General features: G+C 36.1%; 1 protein-coding gene across 1 annotated transcript; it reads left to right on the forward strand.

The window, feature by feature from the left end:
- Positions 1-4,675: 4,675 nt before the first annotated feature.
- LOC105054053 (CDPK-related kinase 3) lies at positions 4,676-23,302 on the forward strand. The gene is made up of 12 exons (XM_010935442.4): positions 4,676-5,498; positions 8,540-8,670; positions 9,279-9,320; positions 9,403-9,511; positions 9,671-9,749; positions 14,803-15,099; positions 15,323-15,432; positions 18,485-18,592; positions 18,775-18,837; positions 22,676-22,843; positions 22,921-23,056; positions 23,168-23,302. Exons 1-12 carry the CDS (start codon positions 4,923-4,925, stop codon positions 23,281-23,283), a joined length of 1,935 nt encoding a protein of 644 aa, XP_010933744.2. The 5' UTR covers positions 4,676-4,922; the 3' UTR covers positions 23,284-23,302.
- The last annotated feature ends 828 nt before the right edge of the window (positions 23,303-24,130 follow it).

The raw sequence follows: 24,130 nt of genomic DNA on the forward strand, positions 1-24,130 counted from the left end.
TATAGATTGGATAGTGGTAGTTATGGATTTAACATGTCTTTAGAGCAGTAAAAGTAGATCAAATTTAATAAGAGAATTCATGTGTAGACTTATTAGGGATATTTGGTATGGGGTGATCCATCCAGGATCAAAGATGATGTGGATAGAGGTGATGAAATTATCGTATTTAATTGCATCATGGTGATTTTATGTGATGGTGATTTCAAATCACCCTCACTCTTCAAATCATCATTCAACACGGTGATAGAAAATTTGCTCTTGAGGATGGATATCCAACATAGCTCCATCATGGTGATCTTATATTAAATGAAATCATCCTCACTCTTCAAATCACCATTCAACACGGTGATAGAAAATTCGCTCTTGAGGATGGATATCCAATATAGCTCCATCATGGTGATTTTATATTAAAATATATTAATCAAAGTACCCTCACGATTGAGAGACTTTCAGAAAGAGAAAACTATTTTTTTTTTGCTGTGATATTTTTTTTTCCGTACACGTGGGGTGGATAATTGAGGCGTCTTCTTCATGAAAGAGAAGGAACGCGCATAAATATTTGGAGTGTCATTTACGGAAAGAGAAGGAAATCCTTCCTTCTCTTGTTGCAGAAAAAATCTATTTGATTTTGTTTTATTTTTTTTTTATCCCAATTCTCAATCCTAACTTCCAAACAAGTTATTAGGATATTTTTGGTATTATATGATCGATGAACTTGAATTTCCGCGGCATACCAAACAAGTAGCTTGTACATACCCAATGATCTTTAATCATTGCACTATGACAAACTAAATATTCTGATATTAGATCACTAGATATTACATCACCTTAGGATTTGGATCACCAATGATCTTAGATCACATAGTGATCTAAGTTAGGTCACCAAATGCTCCCATTAAGATTTTAAATTACATGAAATTTTAAAGTTTTTCTTTTAAGAAATTCAGCATTCAATCTTAGAGGGCTAAAATCCATTCAATCATCACATAAAGTCTTCTTTAGTTGGAATCATCTTCTATTGCTGACTTATATATTTATATATACGATAGAAAAAGATTTTTACAATGATGATGATAACGACAATGATGAAATTTCTACAACTAGAAACACCAAGTATATCTAATAATCATATCTAGACAAGTAGCACTCAACATACACAATCTATTAGGACTTTCCCCTCATGTATATGACTAGTGTTTATGTATCACTTAATTAACATTAGTACAACATTGAACTGAAGAAAGAGCAAGACATCCGATCTTTCACGCTTGCATATAACACATCTGAATATAAGAACAGGAGTCTAATGCAATATCTCGTTGTGTTGATTTTTCTTTAAGCATTATTTTATCTTGCAGGTACTTGCAAATACATATTTCTCCATGGACCATATGACATGCATCGCTATTTCCTGTATATGTAGGTACTTATTAGCTTCATTGTCACATTTAAGCGTCATTTGACAATGAGCATATGCCGGACACTTGTTGGACACGAAATTTATAGGAAAACTCTGCCTTAATTCTTCAATAGCGTAGCTGATTGGCCCACCTCAAGGTCATGAGGTAATGAGGCGTTAGGCTTCTATTAGACCGATATCACACATTGACATAACCTAGTCTCCACGTCGAAATAAAAGGAGGCGGGTTAGCGGAAGTTTTCAAGTCTAATTCCATAGCCAGTAAATTATTTTGAAAAGAACCCTAGAGCTGTTCACGGACGCATTCCTAAGCCACATCTCTTATTCTATGAAGAAAAGCTATCTTGTTTTCAAGCCCTATTTGAATATGTCATGGACCTCCTTCCTCTAAGGCTTTGATCCTTGGCATCTAATTTGTGAAATCATCCCCCGTTATCAAACCTTTTTCATTTCCATTGGTGCACTTCTTAAAGTTTTAATAACTCCATGATAGCTCCACAACAGCATATGTGCAGAACTATTCTTCTACCCATATAATACTGCTATAATGGATTTTTATTTCTTCTTTATTATTATTATTATTATTATTGTATTTGTTTACTCTATTATGATGGACATGATCAAGTTCAACGCTTAGCTAACTAACAATGTTATGAGAAAATCTTTGTCTACAATATATAAAATCTTTATACTAATCTTCAATATTTTCATATATATATATATATATATGAAACATCCACAAAGTCAAAAAAAAAAAAAAAAAAAGTCATTATGATATCGTGCAAGAAGTGTCACATTGCATGACTATTAAATGGAATTATAACATCAGTGGGATGAAGTTGCTAAAACGACCATCCCAATATTATAAACATCTTTGCTAAAAAAAAAAAATACTATAAGCATCCGTGTTTGAAACTACTTTTCATCTAGATTATAAAACACTTTGGAAGAGACGGGTGGACCGGGTCTGCAGTCCAACGAGGGGACAAGTCCTACAAAATAATAGAATTCAGAGAATGAGTCGTGCTCGGTGATTGGTTGGGAGGCAATTGGTGTAACGTGGTGGACTGTGGATTTTATAACGGTGAGGTTTCTGCGGAACGCGGGATCTGGAATTTAATAACAAGTCTATTTGAGTTTGATTAGAAGCAAAGGAAAAGTAAAACATGTAAAGAAATTGGAGGGCATTCATTTAAAGGGCATTTACTCAATCCACGAGGTGCCAGTGGACCGTGGCCCACAGGCTAATAGGGCAGGAGGGTGACAACCCACAAGGTGAAGGATGATTCGACTTCATTTACCCTTAAGGCTGCAAATGAGTCAGTTTGACTTATTATCTGATCCAGCCTGGCTCGTTTAGATCCGATTTGATCCATCCTAAAAAATCTTTGGGAGTCAGTTAGATTCTAAAATTAGATTGATTTTATTTTTTAAATTAAATTTAGATTTATGAAATTTGAATTCAACCCAATCTATTTGGTTCATTAGATCAATTTTGAATCTTCTACTCTAAAATCTGGTTAGACCCAAATCTCATACATATATATATATATATATATATATATATATATATATATATATATATATATATATTATTATTATTAAGATCCGAATTCGTTTTGAGTCTCCAAATTGTAATTTAAGGCTTGTATGAATAATATCTTTGACATAAAGATGAATTTAAAATTATTTTTATATTTTAATTTATTTTAAAAATAATATTATTTATTGTCTATTTTATGTAGTTAATAATAATTATTTATATATGGTAATTAAAATATAGTTGCTATGTTTGACCTAAAGCAGGTCCAAATCCGATCTAGATTAAAAAACTTTCGAGTTAGAGATGGATTATACATGGATCCGATTCGATCTGAATATCATATTGGATAAAAAATTTTAGCCATAGATTTGATTAAATCTAATCTAATCTTCTATTAAATTAGATTTCGATTCAATATTAGAAACTGATCAAAAAATTAGATCGAATCAGAGACTCATGATCCGTTCCAACTTGATTTACTTGCACCTCAACTTATCTTAAAGAGTAAAGCCTCACAATTGACGGATGGGGCCACGTCTTCTAGATGAGGAAGTGGAGTTCCGTATCATAGGTATTTTAGATTCTAACCATAATTTCAAAATCTTTATTTTTTTATTTTAAAAAATAATTTTTTAATGATAAAAAATTATAATTATTTAATATTTAGATCATTTACTAAAATAAAATATATTTTTTGGATACAGTTTGGATTTTCTATCTTCAGAAATACCGCGCGCTAGAGCAATCTACGAAGTAGCGGACGGCATGTGTCCCACATGATCTCAGCATGCTAGAAAAAGATCATAATCATTCTAATCGGTGGATAAGCAAAACACCCAGATGCTAGTCCGAGAATCACACGGTCCTAATCATATAGATTAACACCATCTCTTTGATAAATATTAGACATGGAGATATTAGGTATGAAAAATATTTCTATCATGGTCTCATTCTACTATTTTTCTGATCTCTCATATTTTCCATCAAAACTCTATTTAATTTAAGTATCGTCCCTTGATTGTTTCTTTTGGTTGCAGCTCGAGGCCCACGTGGTACAACCCCTCTTCAGCCAAATCGAGTAGAGCTGCATCGCTCATCATCTCGTCAATCTGCCATGTAACTGTCATTTTCCCAGCTAACTTTGTCGACTTGTCATTTTCCCCCATCTCGACATACTGCTTCTTTGTTCCATGGGATTGCAACAGCAGACACCAAACAAAAATTCATAATTTCTACCAAAAAAAAATCGCAATTTCTGTGTCAATTTCTTACTCAACCAGTTTATATAATTTTTTTTCATCCGATTTTTCACAGTAATAATATAATTTTTTGGAGCTCCGATGCGACCAGAGCCCACATCCTACGGCAGTCTGTGACATAACGTGCTCCTGGTGCGATATCTGCTCCCCAAACCGAGGAGGCGTTCTCGGCCACAGTTATCCCCACCTGGCCTCCAAACAGATCCCTCCACGTAATCCACCTTGGACCTGGCCTTGCGGCTCACCATTACTCCAAAGTGTCACCCACAAAATCATTATTAAGTATTAAAAATCGAAATCAGAAGAAATCTTACCGTCATACCCCTCTCTCCCTTCTTGTCGTTGATCCATCATCCAGCCCGTCTTTTAAAACTCTCTCTCTCTCTCTAACCACTTTCTTTCATGCCTTTTATAACGATCTCGATTACTTCAGATCCTCTGCTGAAACTAAAACCCCATCTCTATAAATTCCTCCCCTTTTTCGTTGCTTAACGCTGTCGCTGTGTCCAGCTGGCTCAATCTCTCTCTCTCTCTAAAATCGTCTCTGGTTTCTGTCTTTCTAAAGTCTCTTCTCTATCGTTTGTCCTCTCTCCTCCTTTTGTTTGACTCGACCGAGAGCGAGAGAGAGATTCATACCCAGAAGCGACGGAAAGGGTTGAGAGAGAGAGACGCGTCGAGCACCGGCGGCGAAGAAGGGGGGATGGGTCAGTGCTACGCCAAGAACATCCCCGTCGCTGAGGACGACCGCAATTACGAGCCCCGTCCTCCGCCCGCAGCCAACGGGGGCGACGTCTCCGTCGGCGGCGGCTCCGCCGCGCACCCGCCCCTCAAGGGTGGAACCACCCCGTCCCACTCCTCTGCCGGAAGCCCCTGGCTTAGCCCCTTCCGCCACAGCTCCTACTCCAGCCCACTCCCCGCCGGGGTCTCTCCCTCGCCGGCGAGGTCAACTCCCCGACGGTTCCTCCGCCGTCCCTTCCCGCCACCATCTCCAGCCAAGCACATCAAGGCCTCCCTCGCCAAGCGCCTGGGCGCGCCCAAGCACCCGGAGGGACCAATCCCAGAAGACGGTGGCGGCGGCGGCGGCGGCGGAGGGTTGGACCCCCATGCGGAGCGACCGCTGGATAAGAGCTTCGGGTATGGGAAGAACTTTGGGGCCAAGTACGAGCTGGGGAAGGAGGTCGGCCGCGGGCATTTCGGGCATACGTGCTCCGCCAGGGCTAAGAAGGGCGATATAAAGGGCCAGGTCGTCGCCGTAAAGATCATCTCGAAAGCTAAGGTGCGGTGGTATTGCAAAGGAGGTTTTTTGAATGTAAAATTCCTCCTATTATTACATTTTGCATGCTCGCCTTCTATTTTTCTGATCATTTCTACAAAAATACTCGTCCAGTTTCTCAAGTTACCTTTTTTTGGTTGTTTAACATTGGTTCCTAGTGCTCCCAGATAGTGGTTGAGATATCTTTAGATCATCTGGGTATTACAGCTATGTTTCTTACTCTTATTCTGATCGGATTGAGGTACAGAATCTCTACTTCTAAGAAAATAGTAGTTATTTTGTTGGATTAGCTTGTCCAAAGAGCTACAGTGTGCTTCTTTGCAAATTTTTCTTTTTGCTTTTCGTCATGAGATTATGTTTGTTCCTTTATAAATGTCTGTTACTTCACAAACCACGTTCGAGTTTCTGGCATCTCTGCAGTTGAAACAAGACTGGAACTATTGGCAGGTGAAATGTTTGAGTATCATGTGGTCAAAGCTGAGGTTATAAACGTTTATGCTCTGAGTCGTAACCGGGGTCAGCACTGACTACTACATCGAGTTTTCAGTTCAGACTGGAGTTTTTTCATTTTTGCTTTCTGTTATCTGGAAAGCTAAAAAACGCCCATGTCCTCATCTTATCAATTCCATACAACCTCATCCTTGTTGCAGTCGCATGTATTTTTATGGAATGGTATATCATGGGGGTCATGGCATTAAGCTGTATCAGTTATACTTTAGTTTTTAAGAAGTGAAAAGCTACATGCCACATGCTGCAAATTAATAATTGATATATGTAAGTTGTACTACCCCAATAGTATTAACTCAATTTATTTACAGATTAGACTTTTGTACATGCTATGCACATGGTCGATGAATGGAAATATAAAAAAGGGCGAAGTTGCAAAATTGGGCATTGGAACGGAGCTGTATAAATAGGTGGAGTTGCACACAAGGGCACATTTAGAAGATTAGAGAAGTGGAGTTGATGCTAAGGGATGGGGTGTGGAGTCACATCCTCAAGCATTTGTGTTATTACATTAGATATAAAAAGGATGGCCCATTGCACAAGTCTCTTGCTATTATGAGGTCTAGGGAGGGTCAGATGTACACAATTTTATGCTTGCATGCGGAGAGGTTGTTTCCGTGTTTTGAACCCATGACCTCTAATCCTAGTGGAGGAACCTTACGATTGAATCAAGGCTCACCCTTGCATTATTACAATTGATATAAAATCCATTATAAAATTAAATATTGGAGTTAAGAACTTTTCTTTTTCGACATTTAACAATCACATGCATGCTCGTACAACTACCAAATTGCCAAAATCAAGAGCAGGGTACGGGAGTAGGTACCAGTGCAGGTGGGGTGATGCACGTATTAAAAGAACACTTTAATTAGTGAAGTGCTTATGATATAGGTATAGGTTTTGATTTTCTACAAAGTTCTTGAAGTGGATACGTAAACGTAGGTAGAAGTTTCTTGCTACCAAGGGCTGGGACACATCTTGTGCCTTGTGAAAATCTGTGGGCACTCTGGTGAAATTTGAAGGCATTGGACTTGTGATAATTAGCTAGATTTTATTTATCAACATCCATGCAGAATCACAATGCATATACATCTATGTTTGTGTACACGTATATTTATTCAGCCATCTTATCAATATAAATAATCATGGAGCATCTTCAAAATGATATTCCACTATCATCTGATCTAAATACTTATATTGATTAAATTTAATGACAGCTTACATATATGCTAGCTCTAGTTTGCATATGAAAAATTGCAATGCAAAGTTAATGGTACCATATATTTGGCTAAGAAATTTTAATAACAATAATGCCTTATTTTGTATGGGTTCACTATTGTGGTTTCCAGCAATGGTGTTAACAATGATACCATAACAGCAGTGTCCATAGTAGTCTGCATAAAAATTCTGATGCTAATTCATGGATTTTGATCAGTATAGTTATTACATTATATTTGACAAGTAGCACTAATGGTAATATTGCATAACCCAGAGAGAGTATTTATTGCATTCCTTTATATTATAATATATATACATGCATATATGAGGCAAATGCCTGAAAGTAGAAGTCACATACCTAATGGGGCAGAGTATTGTTGCTAGCATGTTGAACTTTATCTAGAATGTTTAGAATCGAGCAACTGCAATTAGAGAAGGTGTGGAGTTTTGTTTATTATATATTAAATAAAAATTTAGATGATCTTTAATTTAGCGAATTGCAAACCTGTTTTGCCATTCTTTTAAACACGGTGTATATTGCTGCATGTGCAGCAGTGTGGTTGTGGTCCCCTGGATGCATGGTATCGCTTGTACGGTTAATATGTTTTCATATCTTAAATGGACCAAAAAGGAAGTCCACTTAGCATTATACAGATGCATATGCCGCCCATTTAGCATTATGTGGCAGCATATTTGGCTTCCTTAGCATTGTGGGGTTGCGCATGTAACCCACTCTTATTTAAGCCCATGCTGATGAAAATGGGCTAAGCTAATAGAATGCAGGTGTCGGACGGTTTGGTTACAAGAATCATTAGTTCATTACTAATCGGAACATTTTAATTATGTTGTTAGTTTTTGGTATTAGGTAATAAGTACTAAATGCTAAACACCAATGATAGTTGTTATTATTATTAATTTTGCTATAATTTTTCCAAAAGAATTACTATCATTATCTTTGTTATTATTTGTATTGAATGTATTTCATTGATTTTTAAATAGTTGAAAAGTACTACCACATATGCTGGCTGTATGCTTCATGTGCGCTAGCAATCCTTTGACTGCTTGCATATCGAAGCTGCTTTTAGACCACTGCTTTTTCGGATTAGAGAAGTCAACATCTAAATGTTTGGATTTAGTATCGCCTATAGTACATATGGATGTTTTCTTTTCCAACTGTTTCTAGTTAGTACCATTTGGCAACTTAATACTAGCTTTCCCTTGTAGTCTTTTTTGAAACATCAGAAATTCTTTCCTAGATTGTGCACGTGGGTAGTGTTTTTATCTAATTGACTCTTTTTTTTTTTTTTTTTTTTTTGCAGATGACAACAGCAATATCAATTGAAGATGTTCGCAGAGAGGTGAAAATTTTGAAAGCTTTATCTGGGCATACAAATCTGGTCAGGTTTTATGATGCATGTGAGGATGCCCTTAATGTCTACATAGTCATGGAGTATGTTCTTTTTCTGATTTTTTTTCCTGATATTTCTTACACCAGTCTTAAATTTATCATGACATTGATATAGCTTGTAGTCGCATATGACAGAAAACTTGTTATATGTTTTCCTTGTTGCTATAGGTTTTCTTCTTTCTTTCTTTCTGTTTTTTTTTTGGGCAAAAACTGGTAGCCCAAGCTACCACAATTTCGATGAGGAAATAAAATGAAAATTTTGGTTGTTGAAAGTGAGATTTGAACCCACACCCCTTTGGGCCAGAACATAAATCTCCTTAAACCATCTCAGCCATCTCAACAACAATATCTGTTTTTGTGAAAAATGTTTACATTTTGATGAAATTTATGTATAGACCTATGCGTGCATGTATGTATGTGTGTGTGTGTGTGTGTGTGTGTATGTACATATATATGTATGTATGTACGTTTGTATGTATACATATGTATATAAGCAAGGCATGATTTACTCTGATGATGAATAAGCAAGCAATGCATGAGTTACTCCGGTGATGAATGACTGGGATATGAACAGGTTTTCCTTTTTAAGCCTGTAATTGTCATAAAGACTTGGAGTAGTTTCTTATACCTCTTTTATTGTTGTTTGTCAGATTGTGTGAAGGTGGAGAGCTATTAGATAGAATCTTAGCCAGGTAATTTCTATTTTATTGGGTGATGAGTTTCTTGTGTCATTTGACCACTAAATAAATCACTCTATACCATGGTCTGTTATAGAGGTGGGAGGTATACAGAGGAAGATGCTAAAGTAATCGTTGTGCAGATTTTGAGCATTGTTGCCTTTTGTCATCTTCAAGGCGTTGTGCATCGTGATTTAAAGCCAGAGGTCTGCATCATGTACTATTTGTTGCATAGATGCTTTTGCATTATATGCTGTGGCTCTGTTCTAGATTCTCTTTCCTTTTGTTACTTATCTGAATTTTTTGCTTGCACTATAATGGACTTATGTTTGCTGCTGACACATTTTATCTGAACATTGAAACAGAATTTTCTGTTCACAACTAGAGATGAAAATGCTCCTATGAAGCTGATTGATTTTGGCCTTTCAGATTTTAACAGGCCAGGTAATTGCTGGCCATATCTTACTTATCACCTATGCTAGCTACTCTTGACATTTTATATTTCTATAACTATTATCCTTTGGTCATTAGGCAGTAATAACTATTACTTTATTGCTTACTATTTTCATCACTTAATGGCTTTTGGTATCTTTGTGTCCATCTTTATTCTAAATCATGCTGTGTTACAAATTCATGGATATCATGATTTGCAATGTCAGCTTCTTTCACTGCTTCCTGTTTATTGTTTCACCTTGACCAATATCTCAACATGCTTTGACATTGGAAATTGAATCTTTCAATTCCACATGATCAACAACATAGGTAATGTAGAAAAACTGTAAATCCATAGGCTATTGCTATTTACCCTCTGTTCATGGATATGCATGTTACCATCATGAAGTGAACTGAAATATTGCAACTTGGATTATTGATATGCCTGTACATTTAATGTATACTCATGCGCTCACATGGTCTTCTTTCAAGGTTAGAATAGCTGACATTACAGAATGGTTTACAACATCATGAGTCCTGGTCTGTGAGATGAGACTCTATAACACCTCATATGTTTTCCCCTCTGAACAATGTTTTCTTTTCTTTACTTTTTTTTTTTTCAATTGCATCAGTGCTATTATGATTTAGCCACAGTGAGTGTATGTAGGCTTGCAGTAACTTCTTGGTGCTAGGTGGTCATGGCATGCTCTTGCAGAAAAATCTTGAAGATCTTTGGACTTGGTTGTGAATGGCAATAAGGTTTAGAATAAGTATGTGAAGATATGCTTAACTCTCGATACAATGCACAATATTCAGCTTCAAAGTTTGACTGGAAATTTTGGAAGCTCTAATTTTTGTTCAATACCTGTTTGTAGATGTCTTATGTCAATCATCTGCATCTTAGGACCATATCTTTTTGCCTCTAGACTCCTTTAATGTAATTCAATCACATGACCTGCCTTGGTATGTTTGCCAGAGAAAAAAAAAATGATGAATCTCTGGACTAATGTCGAACAATGTTCAGAATTGCACTAACCAGCCTTTGCCTAATCTTTTTTGCTTTCCCAACTGCATGAACAAGCATAGAAAGGCAATAGGCAAACTTATTATTATTTTTTAGATGCAGATTGTCTTCATGTCAATAATAAATGTCGTTCTTAAGGTGGTGTCAACTGAGTTTTGATATCCAACTGAATCTTATTTAATTGAGTTCTGAAAAATGAAAAACTGTAGAGTTATTTCTAGAACTTTTTGTAGAAGAATATGTGGGTGGGAAAGTTGTGATGTTATAGGGTTAAGCCAGTGATATTTGCCTTGATAGTTCTTTTCTTCTTGTCTATGTCTTATTGGTTATATTTATGAGTTAATTATAGTTATAGATGTCATGTGCTGTTTTTTATGGTTACAGATGTCATGTGCCATAAGTTGGAGCAGCTTAAGGCCTCTGGGATGAAAACAGTTATCCTGTATTATTTACTTCGTACAAATTGCGTAAACCAAGTTTAGTAAAATTCCATGATATACTGTTGTCTAGATCTTTGACCCCCTATTTGGATTGAGAGAAATGGAGAGAAGAGAAGAGAAAGAGATAAACCGAGTTCCTCTCATTCGGTTAGCAAAATAAGGAAGTACTAGTGGATCAAAAAGAGAAATGGAAAGAATTCATTTCTCTCCAAATCCACTACTTTTCTCTCTAACAGTGGAGATATTTGGAGAGTAAATAAGCCAGATGTTCCAAGTATTTTTTTTAATTCCACTTTTGTCCCATAATCACATGGTCCAAATAAATTTCTTTTTTTTTTTTTTTACCTCTTCTCCTTTCACTTCCAAACAAGAGAAGAGGAAATCATGTTCTTTTTTAATCTCTTGTTCTATCTTCTATCCCGCCCACCGCCTCGCCCCCCCTCCCCCTGCTTGGGGGGTTGGGGGAAATTAGCTTCCTAGTTTCTCCAATCACTGAATTATGAGTTTTTCTTTGTTGTAAGTTTCAATCATATAAATACCAAAACATGTCTCTACAGCACTCTAACGTATGTCCGTATTATAACTTTGACATTCTCCTCTCTCTCTCTCTATCTATCTATCTCTCCCCATTGCTTGTGGGTGGGGGGAAATTACTCCCTAATTTCTCAAATAATTGAATTATGACTTTTTCTTTCTCGTAAGTTTCAGTCATATAAGTACCATAACATGTCTCTACAGCGCTATAACGTATGTCTGTACTATAACTCTGATATTCCCCTCAAAATTTATAGACCATATGGAATGAGAGTTTGCCCAAAACATAAAACTTGTAGCACGAAAAAATTAGCTGGTGGCTTAGTGGACTAGATATGTGGATTAGTGGGTGTCTTGATGTGCCTCATCTATTAGAGAAAAATTGTTATTTGCAGTATGAATATTTCTCCATGTTCACAACAGTGTGGAGTGGGAATATTAAATGTGATCCATGCCTCCACATGGGACTGGGATGCAATTTTTGTTTTCTACTCTTGTATGAGTTGTGGGTTTCACCATGCAAGAATTGAAAGCTATTAAAGAATGTACACTTTTAGGTTCATTGGCCAAATCATTTTCCATTTAGTGCTGCAAATGGCTTGAAGTAGCATGAATCTAAACTAGTACTGAATGGACAGCAAATACTGTTGCCTGTCGGTCAGAAAAATTCAATGCTTTCACTATTATAGACTGGTGCAGATCAAGCAAACTTAGACTCTACCTATCACAATGTGAGAATACATGATGTAATTTGAACTACTCGCCAATAGAGTGGAATGCTTCCAGCTAAACTATGCTCTATGGATCCGGTATGATTCAATGTATTTCTGATTACACTAGTTCTAGGTATTCAGCTGCTATTGAAATGTCTTTTGTTTAAATCATGCTTGACTCTTCTTCCAGGTTCAAACTGGTTGCAATCCTAAATTATGAATTGTTGGATCTTTCTAATTTGCTGCTCCATATATACTTGTTTGCAGTTTTAAAGAGTCATAATGTGAGCATGAAACTTGCTAGGCGATCAATTTTAAGGATATATGAAATTCCAGATCTCTTCTAGGCTACTAGCTAATTTTTCAGGAAAAAGAAAATTCAGTTTCTTAATAAATTGAAGTGTATCCCTGTTTTCTTACACTAGCGGGTTGATGTTGGTAATTCTGCTCCCTGGTATCTTGTACATGAGGTGCATCACATCCACTAGGAAGTTTCAGTCCCTTTCTTGCACCATGCTTTCACTTCCATTGTCCATTGTCTATTTGTTTTTCGGAAAAAAAATGATCTATATCTCTAACAACATATGCCATTTGTTTTATCAATGTTGACCATGCTACAACTATTTTTGAAGAAAAATATCACTACCAATGTAATTTAAGATTTTTACTTAAGATTCTTTCTGGTTGTTCTTGCTTGTAGTTTTCTTTTTAAACAGTATATTACTTATGTTTGCACCTGAACTCACTATTGCACATGTTCTTTCTTTCCTCTTTGCCTAGTACTTCTATTTGACGTTATTTGTGCCAATATTTTTTTTTCCTTAAAGGCACTATCTCACAGCTTGAGGATCAATATCTGCAATACCTTCCCCCATCCTTCCCTGTATACACAGTTACACACCCTCAACAGCGATCATAGGTGGTGAATACATCCCAGCATCTCAGAGAGCATAAAAACGTTATATATGCATAAACTGTGTTGCTCTTGTACATGCTTGAACATGGGAACATTCTGGAAAACAAAAACATTCATACTGCATATATGGGACTCAGTAATGTTCGATTGTGGTGTACCTCTTTTTGTGGATTCCTGGACTGAAACCTTCTGGACAATTACATCAACTGATTCCACTCAAAAAAGTGAGAAAATCAGACCATACATGCTTCATGCCAACGTATATCTTCTATTTTTTAGTTGTGTTTGTAGGTCCACATTCCTTAGTGCTTCAGAATCATGGTTGAATTCAAGGATAAAAATTGCTAATTGATTTTAGTGATAATAACATATGCTGCAACGCATTCCATTTTTAAAAATGGCAGATATATTTTATGTTGTTGTTCGCCCTTCATGATCCCACAGTTATCTAAATATCCTAAGCTATAAACAGGCAGCTAGCTAATGGTTCCTACTCCTGCGACCGTATATTAAGGGCTTTAGTTGAACCTTAAATTGGCTAGCTGTATCATATCAAAATCTTTTTACTGAGAAATTGTCATTTCTGCAAGCACAGATCTTTGTAACAAATAAAGTGTGGTACTTATAATCCAAAAACCCAAACATGGTATTTGAGTATCACTTTATGCAATTTATTACAGTTCTTCTTATATGCTATCTTTTGACCACTCAACCATGTCTTTCATTCACAAAGAGCTTTGAAGACCAACAAATCTTCTCTTATGATCAATCATTTCTTTACAATAAGAAGTAAAACATGCATTAATCAAAGGCAATTTTGTCATTTAAAACTTTCATATAATGTTGCACTAATTTAATAAACACAAACATGCGTGTGTGCATGGTCGGATGCTCATACATCTGCATGCTTGTGCAGATTTATACTATATTACTTCTTAATCATGCAATATTAATTTTTATTATGGAAGGATGACCTGTATGGTGTACTTATCGATGAATTTCAGAATTCTGTACATATGCCATTGTCAAATTGCTACAACGTGGTAGTACCCTTTTTACCCTCTAAAAGATTTGTATGACCATTATGAGCATTTTTACTTTGTCATTTTGTCTTTTAAAAGGTTACCATATTCATATCAGATTTGAGGAACCACAAAAACTTAAGAAAATATCTGTCACTTTGACTTGCGCACTTGTAGTTGGTAGATTTTCTTTCCTATACACATGCTACTCATGGCACACTTAACGATTGCAGATTGTCTTTAACTAAGATTAATGATCAGTTTCCACTTCCTGTTTTGGTTAGTCTGGATCCATTATTTTTATGAACTTGATTGATGTATATCTTACAGATTATTTGCTTTTATCAGTACCCTTCATTTACTTTCTTGTGAAATCATTCTCACTGGAGGCCTAAATTTCTGCTGCTTTTTAGCAGATGAAAGACTAAATGACATTGTTGGCAGTGCATACTATGTAGCTCCTGAAGTCCTGCATAGGTCATACAGTATGGAAGCAGATATCTGGAGCATTGGTGTCATAACATATATCCTGTTATGTGGTAGCCGACCCTTTTGGGCACGGACAGAATCAGGAATTTTTCGTGCTGTGCTGAGGGCTGATCCTAATTTTTATGATTCACCTTGGCCTGCTGTATCTCGAGAAGCTAAAGATTTTGTGAAAAGGCTTCTGAATAAAGATTATAGGAAAAGAATGACTGCTGTACAGGCTCTAAGTAAGAATTTCTTTCAATCAACTGATTATTTTGTTTTTTCCTCTAGGCATTGTCAGATTTGCTATTTTGCCATTTCATAGCCATCTAATTCCTTTGTCAAATTTGATCCTGAAACTCTTTCAACAGCCATTGGATATGGACTATGTGATACTTATAATTCAATTGCCGTCTGAGACTTCCAGTGTGCTTGACTGATGGAAACTGATTACTTTTCTGATGGCAGCTCACCCATGGTTGCGAGATGAGCAGCGACAAGTCCCTCTAGATATACTGATTTATAAGTTAGTCAAATCATACCTCCGTGCCACTCCTTTCAAACGTGCTGCATTGAAGGTTTGACATTCTTTATCATTCAGCTTGTTGGATAACAAAACATAGCATCTCCCGGTTTTCCATATCTGATGGCATTTATTCTATATGCCTATTGTTCTACCTTCTCCTCATAAACATAAGAAAGATATTGGGTGCTCATATTTAAAGGCTTTGGATGGGAATGCTGTGTCCACATCACATGAAATTTGGCTAAGCTTCAAAGGTTTTATCAAAAAATGCAGATACATGCTATTGGATAACAGCGCTTATACATTATTTTCTATTGTATAATCATGTAACCCAGTTGCTATGATGCGCCCATGTAATTTATACAATTTACATGTTCTAGTTTATACGTTTAGATTTTGCCAAACACTAATTAGGCGATATAGAGAGGCAAGCTAAAGGGACTTGCAATGTCCATTATTGCTTACCTTCTTCACTAGCTGTGTTTATGGAATAGGAGGATGAGCCACTGTGGCTGGCATCAACTTCAACTGTTTTGGTTTGTGTTGTGGCCTCCTAAAGTTGTTTGTTCTCTGAATTGTGCTACTGTCTGACTTTTCTTTTGATATTCTTTCGTTGATTTATTGCTTTGCTTGTTACGCTTTGAGGATGCATTTTATCCGAGGAAGGTGCTCAAGTATGCTAGGGCATCATGGTACCTGTTTGGGTATACTATTTTTTATCATAGTTCTATAAACCGAATATACTAGTTTTGATATCTTATCAGTAATCTAGTATGAACCTATGCAGCTGAGATGAACCAGTATGTAATGATACTTGGACAAAACCGCTTTGCTAAATGTTATGGTAAACTCGAAATCTTCGCATGTGCCAAAAGTTGATTGGTAACTACAAAGATGCAATAATCATTAATATGATGTCATCAGTTTTCATGAAATTTTCAAATGTGTAACTTTCAAGAAACATCAAAAACTCTAAAATTTGAAGTGTTTGGTTAACATTACCAGCAACTTAACATTTCTAAAGATCCTGGCAGCAATAGCAATTGATGGCTATGGTAGAGTTGATACGCTCCAACATTCAAAAAGAAGTAATTTTATTTTACTTTTCTTTTGGATGGTAGTACCTAACAAAACCCTAATGACTAGGTTTCCTAATTCAACTTCTATCCAGCTTACAGCATTCAGCCAATAATTTTGCTAGAAATATGACTCATACAAGCATAAAAATTCCTTCCTTTGAGACTTCCTTTAATTGAATATCATTGTTCATAACCTAATTTAACTTTTACATCTACAAGAGCAAACAACCACCTACAAGAGCAAATGGCAAAGTTGTTTATTAACATCCAACACTTAGTGCATGCATAAGGCTTTCAAGCTTAGTTGCCACAAATGGAGAGAGTGTGGAAGTGGGTTCGGGTTTTGGAGCACTCCTAAAATATTTTAGGGTAAAGAGGCTTCTTGGAAGTGGGTCTGAAGAGCCGAGCATGTTCTGAAGAAGGATGTCAGGCATATGGCTCTAAGCCTCTTAGGCATTTACATGCACCGCAAGGTGGCTTGAAGGTCCACCATAGGAGCAACTTGACAAGTGATTGAAGAATGTCTAGTTGTGTTGGTCGGATAGGTTGAAACTAGAAATTTATTTCTACTTGTCAAGTGTACTGCATGGAACCTTCGGATATATTAGTTATATTTGCAAAATGCTAAGACCTTTGACGAAAGTTAAAAAGCTATTAAAAACTAAAATATGTAGTGAATGTAATTGACAATAAAAGAATTGATTAGACATTCTAGAACTATGTTATCTTTTAAAAATTATATCATTTGATTTATTGAGAATCTTGTACACCATGTATAAACATCCTTATTTTTACTATTACTCACAAAAAATAAATCTCATTATGTGAATTTTCTTTGTGATGCTCCCTAAAACTTCGAAAGTTTACAAGGTCTCGCTTACTTTATGCAATTTCAAGATACTAATATAACCAAATATCTAAAAAAATTTATTTGCCTAGAATTTATTGCATCAATACCTAAATGCTTTAAGCCTTAAGGTCTTCTTAAAACTTGCAAAATTCAAGTTTAGTCTTGGGCAAAAGCTTCCAAGAGGCTTAAATAAACACCCATGAATGATGGCTCAAAAAAAAAAAAAAAAAGAAGACACACGACATCTTTAAGATAACATAGTTTTAGAATGACTCATAAATCATGAGTCACACGGCACCTTTAAGATAACGTAGTGTACAATGACATCATTCTTTTTTTATTTTCCTGTGTTTGTCATTTGAGTTCAAGCACAATGTGCTATGTCATGACCACCCACCGTGTCATTGGCAGTGGATAAAACCAAAGCCTAATGTGTATTCCTCTGATGAAAGGCGAGCATATGCTTCACTCTGTCCAGCCTGATTGGCAAACTTCAAGGCACTTTAAAGGCCTCTACCTTGAGGCGTGAGGTTGGCAAGCCTCAAATTAGTGTTTCTAAATATTGGTTTCAATCAGAACTCACATTTCCATCTATTTCCTACATTGGATGCAGCTTTCTTGTGGATATTATGTTAATTTAAAGGTGTACCCGGTAAATATTATTAACCAAAAGGTTAGTATTGTCCGGTCATCCACATACGAAGCCCAAGAAAATTGTAGGATTTGGACACCTTGAATCAACTCAATATATCAAAATATCCATGCACTTTAGGAAGAATTATGAATATTTTGTTCAGTTTCTTCAAATGATTTTTAGAATTTCACCAGTTTTGCCTTGATATCATTCACCTTTTTAGTTTTGTCAACTTCAAAAACTCGACTTTATAGTTCCCTTGTATCATTGGTAGTCCCAGTTGATCAACTTTATGAATAATGAATATTTTTCTTATCATGTTTCCTTTTGGAGAAAGTTAAAATCTCGTCCAGTTGACTAGGTGATTATAATGTTATTTGCATTCCTTGTAAGAAAGCAAGTTATATATTTTGACACTCTAATGGATAATTTGGCTTAATCTATTAAAAGAATTTGCTAAGCTGGTTAAACTTTCACTCATAAGCTTAATTTAATATGGATCTTTGATATCTTCTCATATTTTCTCCCATTTCCTTCACAGGCTTTATCAAGGGCTCTAACAGAGGATGAGCTGATTTATATTAGGGCTCAATTTAATTTACTGGAACCAAATAAAGATGGGCGAGTGTCTGTGGAAAATTTTAGAATGGTTAGCTCTTGGACTTTTGATATCTTACAATCTTTCTACAAAATTGTTTTAAGGGTGAAGTTTTGGGTTTGTAAGCAGTATGTTAATTTTGTTATATTTTATGTTCCTAAGTAATTTTATCCATCTACTAGTAGCTATTGGCACATTCAGGTACGTTAAGTTTGTGGTGAACTAATATGCAGGCACTCTTGCGAAACTCAACTGAAGCTATGAAGGAGTCTAAGGTTCTGGAAATCTTGAGTGCGGTACAGTTACATTTTCTTTCCTGTAATTAGTAAATAGTTCAAATCTCCTTGACAGAGCCAAATTTCTTATTTCTTCTTACCATTATCCCCTCATTTTTTATCTTTCTTTTGACCATATCAATCATTAAAAAGGTGATATTGACAGCTTTATTTATTACTATTAAGACAGTGACTTGATTTGCATACACGGAAATGTATACTGGTTTTATTTTAAGTAAAGAAGAGTTTTTTTTTCTCTTTTTTAATTTAAAAATATCGGTCATCTTATATTTCCATTTTGAGTTTATTACTTGCTAAAGCATCTTATTGGCTTCTTGGCAAACTCTCTGAAGAAAAGGAAACGTTACTAGATGTCAGTTTAGGCTCAATTAGGCAACTTTGGATCCAATTTTGGATTACTCAAGCTTGCTTTGGTGAATTTGGCTTAGGGCTTGAGCCTATCCTGAACTTGTCTAACACCTAAGCTTGATTTGGTGTATTTGGTTGGTTCAAGATTGTTCACAAATGCAGCATCTTCTTAAAGAACCTAATCTAGCATCCATTTATATGTTTAGCATTCCTAACTTTGATAGCGAAATTAGCGACTGCAATCCCAGCAGTTATAATGAACTATGAAAAATCACTCATTTTCATCAATATCTAACTGTTTTGATTGTTTTTTATATTTGATAAGTGCTTTATTTTGATAAATTCTTGATGGAGGTTGTTATATAACTGAAGCTTCAACTGTGCATGTGCCTGGTAGCACTGAGCTTAGTGCCATTCAAAAATGAAGCTGAAGCCTTTTTTGGCTTTCTTCATTTATTTGCTGAATGAGCCCAAACAAGGTTCATTACAAGGCAACCCTGAGTTGTTCATGAACAGCATGGCTTATGTTCTTCCCCAAGTATATCATGGCACGTGTATGCAAGAGAGTTACATTAATCTCCTACAAACTTCTTTGCTCAAAATCTCAATTATTTCAATGCAGAAAATAAATCCATAAGCTATCTAAATGATGAATGGTCAAAATTTGAACTACAAAAATGTAAAATTTGAACTATATCCAGGGCATGACTTATTGGCTAGGTTTAAAGTAGTTGCGTTTGGTAGCTGGCAATCTATCCAGATTGCTGGTAATTTGATATGATAATCTGGATTACTGCGTTTGGTATGCTTTTTGAGTGATAATCCAGATTACCTTCGCAATCCAGATTGCCTCATAAGAGGCAATCTGGATTGCCTTGGGGAGGGGTGGCTATCCAGATTGCTACTTCTTTGGCAATATTGTAACAAAAATTTTGGATAAAATTTTTTCTCAAAAACATCACACAAAACTTATTGCCCAATCCTCAATCTGGACTGCCTTGGGGAGGGGTGGCTATTCAGATTGCCATTTCTTTGGCAATATTGTAACAAAAATTTTGGATAAAATTTTTTCTCAAAAAAATCATACAAAACCTATTGCCCAATCCTCCCCCTCCCCCCCACCCCCCTCCGCGTGCACCCCCGATCTGAGGCTCCCCCATCTCCCTTTGCTGGCTCGCGGCTCCTCCGCTTTTGTCCCCCACCACCCCTCCGTGGCTCCTCTATGTCTATCCCCACCACTTCCATGGCTCCACATGCGCCCGCCCCCTCCCCACCCCCTAGTGCTTGCAGATCCTCACACCTCTCTGCCCGTCACTTCTCCGCGTCACCACCACACCTGTTACTTCTCACCAGGGAAAAGAAGAGTACTAGGATAAAATTATTGGGGGTATTTTGAGAATGTGATTTCACATCACCGATAATCTGATTGTCATACCAAACATGTCAATCAAGATTTTCAGTAATTTTACTACAACATTATCTGTATGTACCAACACAGTAATCAACATTACTGACAATTTAATGGTGGCAATCTATCCTGAAGGCAATCTACATTATCTTCCAAGATTGCCTGGTAATGCACCAAACGCAACCTTAGAGACACTCAAATATCAGTCTTTTCTTGGAAATGACTTATCTGGCAACGGGCAGCCATCAATTCAGAATCATCATTAAACTCTATGAGGAGGTCCTTTGTCTTTTAATCTGACTCGAGTTGCTGAGCAGCTAGTATCTTTGATTGTTGAGGTGGATACTGAAGCAAGACCACCAGCAAATGATCTAAATTACAATCCTCCTCAGTCCAAGGCCTTGCTCATTTTTGAAGCTTGTGCAACCAAATCCATGTCAAAACCAACCCAAAGCAGACCTTATCTTGTCTGTAGGACCATCAACAAACTATTCATTTACAATTCCATGGTCCCATAACTAGAGGGTCTCTTCCCCTCTTATTTTGATGCTTTTCAACATTGGCATTGAATTGAACATGCTTCAATCATGTAACTGTTCTACTTCTATGTTATTCCTTCTACTTGCATGAATCCACAAGTCAAGATATTGTGTCGATTTGCCAACATCCAATGAAATGCATATCCACCGGGCAAAATATTATTTAAATGTATTTGCGGTAAATTTAAGCAGTGAATTAGATCCTGCAAATTTCTCCAATTTCTCTCATGTCTGAAGAGCTGCATGGCAAGGATTTTTACTTTCATTGCCAGTAATTGCAGCACGCCATATCCATAAATTGAGTCAACCACTGTTGAGCTACGAGCAAATGACAAATCTGAATATATTATAAATAGGTATTATATGAAATGCTGGACTATAAATTCAGAATGTAAAAATTATAATTTATGTTTTAGTGACCAAAACACTAGCTGCATTGCATTGCAATCACCATCTTTTGTGAATTTTGAAATTGCTAGTCTTCCAAAATCCTGTCACATTTTTATATGCTTTCATCTTGACTTAGATGACCTTATCTTGGATGCTACTTTAGATTCCTCAGAGCAAGTAAAATGGTCATCCATGACAACGCTGTTCCACTGTATCTGACTATTTAGTATCTTTGCAATAACAAGAGTTATGATTACTACCTGTGGCATTCAACAATCTATCAAGTTTTTGTATGGTAGCCTGTGGAAATATTATAGGAGTTGAAAGAACACAGCACTCCTGAATGTTGCTCTCACCTCTCTTTGGATCTTCTAAACTACCATATGCAAATTATATAGCTGGCTTCCAATTGCCATTAACAACTCTGAGCACTTCAACTAAAGCTGTAAGTATCCTAATTACTAAGCCAACTTGTTTCCAAAATTATGAGCTTATGACCGTAGAAGCAGCCCTCTCCCTTTTGATGGTCTTAGATCACTTGCAACACCTGTAGTCATTAGATGAGAACAATACTCTTTCTCCATTTTCCTTTTTTCTCCATAATACTCTTGAAAAGTAAGAGTGCCTTGATTTCTCAGTTGCACCTGTTTCTTATCCTTGTTTGACAATGTCATCAAGCATCCAATGTATACAATGAAGACACGAAGACTGGAATATGTGATTTCTCTTGTCCATCATTAGCCTTGTAGCTGATCTATGGACTGATTCTTGACAACTAGTTCCTGGATTGACCCAGGAAACTCTATTTCTTTGGAAGGAACTCTAATGTGACAAATATTCTGTTGTTACGATTTAACCCAGTACTTTGTAAAGGATGGAATAGAAATTGCAAGTAATGCGGTGGCATTGGAATTTGTCTTTGAAACAAACCTTATGATGAGCTATTTTTTTTCACTCTATGTTATCCCCCATGATGTACTGCCTAGGAATATCAAAGTTCTTACCTGTCTCCTTGTACTATTGCATTTTCTGTTTGCTGTTTCTTATCTTGTCATTGCATCTTTCATCTCTTTTGAGTTACCTGGTTGCTTATAGTAGAAACATTTCCTGTTAAATGACATTCATAAAAGCAACCACATGATGTACATCACAGTTGGAGCCACTCTCATATAGAAGGATGGACTTTGAAGAGTTTTGTGCTGCCACAATCAGCCCTTACCAGCTCGAGGCTTTGGAAAATTGGGAACAGATTGCAAGTGCAGCTTTTGAGTACTTTGAGCAGGAGGGTAATCGAGTTGTCTTAGTTGAGGAACTGGCTCAGGTACCAAATAAATTTGATGGGACTTCACACATTTTTTATTTCTTTATTAATTAACATGACCAAACTGCCATGCACAGGAGATGAACCTTGCTCCAGCAGCTTATTCTATTGTTCGTGACTGGATCAGGCCATCTGATGGCAAACTCAGCTTTCTTGGGTACACCAAATTTTTGCATGGGTTGACAATTCGTGCCTCCAACACAAGACACCACCGTTAGATATCTACCGTCATTCATCTCATTGTTTTTATTCATGTCATTCATATAGTACCTGCAGATCCCTTTTTATCCTTGTTCTTTATCCTTATTTTGTTTTTCATTGTAGAGAATGGATGTAAAAAGTCCGTCTATGGTCAAGCCCGGATGTTGGTTCTTTGGGCAGCATATGTTTTTGAGGACAATTTTTTTTTCTTTTTTTTAAAGAAAAATACCATACTATAGACTCTGATGTTTCTGATCCTATGTCTATTGCCAAATGATAAAGACGGCAGATAAATTTTTGCAAGCTGAAATATAGGAGGTAATTTAGACTTGAGTTCAATAGCAGAATATCAGAAGGATGTATAATGATGGGACTCATATTCAAGTTGAAATCTTTTTTCAAACTGACATCAAGTTTTCCTGACTAGTAAGGAATGTTGTAAAAGGATCCGATCGCTTGGATTTTTACTGACAGTTGGTCCATTCTTTTTCCTAAATTTGCTTCACATGAGGTGATTACCATACACTTATTTTCTGTGATAGGCTCAACGCCAACTGAAATAGGTGGGAGTATGGTTCCCACTCTGTTTAAGCAACTCTTTACAGCAGTGCCTATCTGAAATTTTGAACAACTAGCCTGGGCATAGGGTGTGCATCGTTTGGTTTAGTCTGGTTAAGGATTTTCTTAAATCAAATCAATAAATTATGATTTATCAATTTAATAAATTAAATAAAATTATTTTATCATTCAAATTATATTAGATCAGATCATTGAATTACGGTTTGGTTTGGTTTGATTAATGATTTGATATATTATAATATAAAAGATAAAAAATTTTGAAAAAAAAATTTTAGTCAACAAAAATATCAAAATTATCAGGATAGCTTTCGGATTAATGTATAGCTTTGATGTCTGGAATCATTAAAGTAAAGATTATGTCTATAGCCAAAGAAAAGTTAGATTCTATTTTAGAATTTGTGTTAGTATGTGTGTACATACACATATATTATGATTTATGGTTTGGTCATATCTAATATTTTTGTAAAATCAGATTTTTTATAGCAATCATAAACTAAATCATACCAT

Source organism: Elaeis guineensis, chromosome 11, assembly GCF_000442705.2.
Source record: "Elaeis guineensis isolate ETL-2024a chromosome 11, EG11, whole genome shotgun sequence".
Taxonomy (NCBI): Eukaryota; Viridiplantae; Streptophyta; class Magnoliopsida; order Arecales; family Arecaceae; genus Elaeis; species Elaeis guineensis.